This window comes from Triticum aestivum, chromosome 2A, assembly GCF_018294505.1.
Source record: "Triticum aestivum cultivar Chinese Spring chromosome 2A, IWGSC CS RefSeq v2.1, whole genome shotgun sequence".
NCBI classification, from domain to species: Eukaryota; Viridiplantae; Streptophyta; class Magnoliopsida; order Poales; family Poaceae; genus Triticum; species Triticum aestivum.
The window spans coordinates 656,173,061-656,176,945 of NC_057797.1; the positions used below are offsets into that span (position 1 = coordinate 656,173,061).

Genomic DNA, 3,885 nt, shown 5'->3' on the forward strand with positions numbered 1-3,885 from the left:
AGATCTTAGTCGTCTTTCGCCTGTTGCACTCACTACTATCTAGCCCAGTCAAGTGGTTTTCGGAAGGGTGTGAGCACCATTTCGGGGAACCTTCCATCAGTTTAGGAAGGCTTCGACCATCTTCTTTCTTTTTCATTTTTCTGTTTTCTTTTATATAGTTTTCATTTATTTACTTTTTATTTTTATTTTTATGTTCATCCAATAAAAAATATTATTTTGTACCCCTTTTAACTTTTTAGAATACATGTCAACATTTAAACACATGATCTTCATTTTTATTACAGACGCTGAACTCTTTTTGGTACACGTTAAAAAAAATTCAAATACTTGTTTGAATTTTTAATACAAGTTAAAAAAATAAAGTACAGATCAAAAATATTTTAAATACATGTTAATTATATTTTTTTTCAATACATGTGAAACAGTTTTCAGATATACCATGAATTCCTTTTTCAAAAATACATGATTTTCAAGTAAAAATTTAACCTTTTTTTAATACACATTGTATTTTTTAATATACACGCTGAACAGTTTTTTATACATGCTGAACATTTTTTAAAAAATAAGATGACATTTTTTAACAAATACATGTTTGAACATTTTTCTGAATACACATTAAACATTTTCCGAACACATGTTGAACATTTTTAATACACGTTGAACATTTGAAAAATACATGTGAATCATTTTTCGTATAGAACTTGAATTTTTTTTCAAAATACATTATGAACATTTTTTTTCAAATAGATACTGAACATTTTTTTGATTACCTGATGTACATTTTTCGTATAAGCGCTGAAATTTTTATATACATAATGCATTTGATTATTTTTTTATAAAATACATGTTCAATTTCTTTGAGTACTTGTTGAAAATTTTCCAAATAATCTTGAACATTGTTTTAATACATGTGAAATATTTTTCCTGGATTATACGGAGATTTTCTAAAAATTACACAAACAACTTTTTTTTCACAACATGGACATTTTTCCAATATGCGATGGACGCTTTTGAAAAATTAAGTACGTTAATTTTTTGAATATATGTATTTAGAAAATTTTAAAATATAAACAGAAGTAGAAAGGAAAGAGGAGAAACAAATATGGGTATACTCTACCCCATTGTGCGTATAGTATCAATGTACTCTACCTCGTTCTGTTGTACATAAAATCTTGGACCCAGCCCATTTTGAGTTGCATCGTAGGCGATCGTCCCATACATCTTGCAAGAAGTGAGGTACAAGCACTCCCTATATCACAAAAGATATATACCTCCGACTACTATCTTGGACCCAGCCCATTTTGAGTTGCATTGTAGGCGATCATCCCATACATCTTGCAAGAAGTGAGGTATAGGCACTCCCTGTATCACAAAAGATATATACCGTCGACTACTTGATCATCGCCGCGATCACCTACAGGTTGTATCGAGCAGGCATTATTGTACTCCCTTTTGGGACGGTTCCAACCATTTTTTTTATTTTGGAAGGTTTGGATTTTTTTTGCATTTTCCCTTTATCTTTTTCTTTTAGTTTATATCTGTTTCGGTTGGTTTTTCCCCTTTTTTCTTTCTTCATTTTTTTTCAATTCATGAACATTTTTAAAATTCTAGAACAATTTTAAAAGTGGGCTCCTCCATCATCAGGTCTAGTTTGTGTGAACAATTGATGTTGCGGTCTTCTCCTCTTCTTCGAGTGTGTGAACAATTGATGATGCGGTCTTCTCCTCTTCTTCGAGCTCAGTGAGTAGCATAGTGATTTGATGCCATAGAGGCACATGTCTGATGGCCTGTCGTCAGTGTTTTGTTGGCATCACCACGCCAAAATTGTTGAAGCACTAGCTTTATGAAGTGTTGTTGCTCTTGCTCGGGAGGAAGGCTTCCACAACTTGGTATTTCGATATGATTGTCTTACTCCGGTCATAAAGTTGAATGTTGCTGCTTGCTCAATTATCGTAGAGATCAAATCATTGGTTAGTAGTTTTTCTTTTGTTTCTTTTGTTCATGTAAGCCATAGAGCTAATGAGGCGGCTCATGTGTAAGCTAGATCGAGCGAACTCGTTCCTCACTCGATGTATTTTCATTGTATCCCTGGTTGTATCCAGGATCTTGTAAACTCTGAATGTTTGTGTGAATACCGGGCCATCTTTGATAAAAAAACTGAGGACCAAAAAACCTAAGAATAAAGTTTCTCGGTTCAATTCGATTTTGGTGTTCAATTTTTGGTTAAAAAGTGTCAACGACCCCTAACAAGAGGCTTTGGGGCGTGCTGAACATGGGAGGAGCATGAGACGAATTAGAGAAGAGGGAGTTTGCACTCAAGTATTAAGATGGTGGCCCACGTGCCCCATCAGGAAAAGAAAAGAGGGCGGATTGTGTGAGTGAGACCCGGGTCAAACGCAAACGGTTGTGTGGTTTAAACTTTTTGTGTGTGTTCTACATAGGAAACTAAACACGAGCACTCATTATGAAGTATGTCCTCTTTCCTCGTTGAAGATAATTTACATCATGTGACTTGACTTGCGGAAGAAAGTGATTTTCCTGATGCATGTGGTTTCCTAGGATCTTACAAGAAAATATGGTTTATTACAACTTTGTCGCAATGCATGTGGTTTTCTAAGATCGTATAAGAACACATGTTTTGCCAAACTTGTCATGCCCTATCCCAAGCAAAAGATTCACATCCTATAGATTGTGGACCATTTACAAATGTACAAGCACTCACACGTGACAAATATTGTAGCATCATTATATCAACATACTATGTTGTGAGATCCCGCAAGGTTGCAACAGTTCACATGGGCTTCTGTTTCGATGATACACACACCAAATGGAAGTTGTGGGACGAAGTTGCCCGATCCAATTATCTCGATATTCCAAAGCTGTTTTCAGCAGTCATCTTCTCATTGCGAGGAGTCAATATAACTCGTCAGCCAATTCTCCGATCAACGACGAGATGATATCATTCTCTAGATCTGCGGCTAGTAGATTCTTTTCGTCTTCTCTGAGGCATCTCCACTGCTCGATGGACGCAACCTCCATCTTCACCACTGTCCAAATTGGTCTTAATGAACAATTTTGCCCATCCAGCCATGCTTGAGCGGTCTCCAACAACACCTTTCCTCGGCCTAGATTTCTTGGGGTTTTATCGCCGCGAAAGAAATCTACCAGAAGCTTCTGAAAGCAGTGGCTGGACCCCGAGGAGCTTGCTTCTAGGAGGTCTAGTATGCCCTGTGCAGAAGCATCGTCACCGTCTTCTATGGAATCTGTTTCTAACATGTTGTAGCTCACATCCTCCGTGGTCGTGGTAGCATCATCCACGTCGGATACGTCTAGGTCGCCTAGCTGCTCAAACTGCCGGATTTTTTGAAGCAACTCTTGACTCGCTCCTACACATCGTAAGTATTTAATCAGCGGTTGATGTCGAATGATTTAAAAGATGGTGATTGATATTATGAGCTCTGAAATAGCTTGCATTAGAAAAAGGGGGCACTTATAAACTAACATCTGCTCCATTGGTAATGATCAACAATATATAGATAGATGGTCCATTGTCACCGGTTCATCTTAGAACAAAAACTTGGTGAGCACAGAATAGTAGTATGTCAATGGTGAAAACCCCATCGGGTGGCAACATGGCATCATTGGCATGACAAATCACAACAAAACACAAGATATTGGGCGTACATGGCCCATAATTATTTGGCATTGCCAGGCTGCTAGCTTAATTTTCACATTCTTTGGGTAGCCAAAACTCTAGAGAATTAGAGTCTACGTACCCTTCGACCATATTACGGCATAACTTAACACATAATGAAGTCAATCTAAAGCTAGCCAACCTTTATTTATTAAGGGCATCTCCAAGGCTAGTCACCAAATGAACGTCAT

At 37.1% G+C, this 3,885-nt stretch overlaps 1 protein-coding gene across 1 annotated transcript in view; it reads right to left on the reverse strand.

The window, feature by feature from the left end:
- Window positions 1-2,563: 2,563 nt before the first annotated feature.
- The window catches only part of LOC123190023 (uncharacterized), a 4,345-nt gene continuing 3,023 nt past the window's right edge, over window positions 2,564-3,885 (reverse strand). The window contains exon 3 of the mRNA XM_044602568.1: window positions 2,564-3,386. Within this exon, the coding sequence (XP_044458503.1) occupies window positions 2,914-3,386 (473 nt within the window). The 3' untranslated portion in view covers window positions 2,564-2,913. The remainder of the gene's footprint in view (window positions 3,387-3,885) is intronic.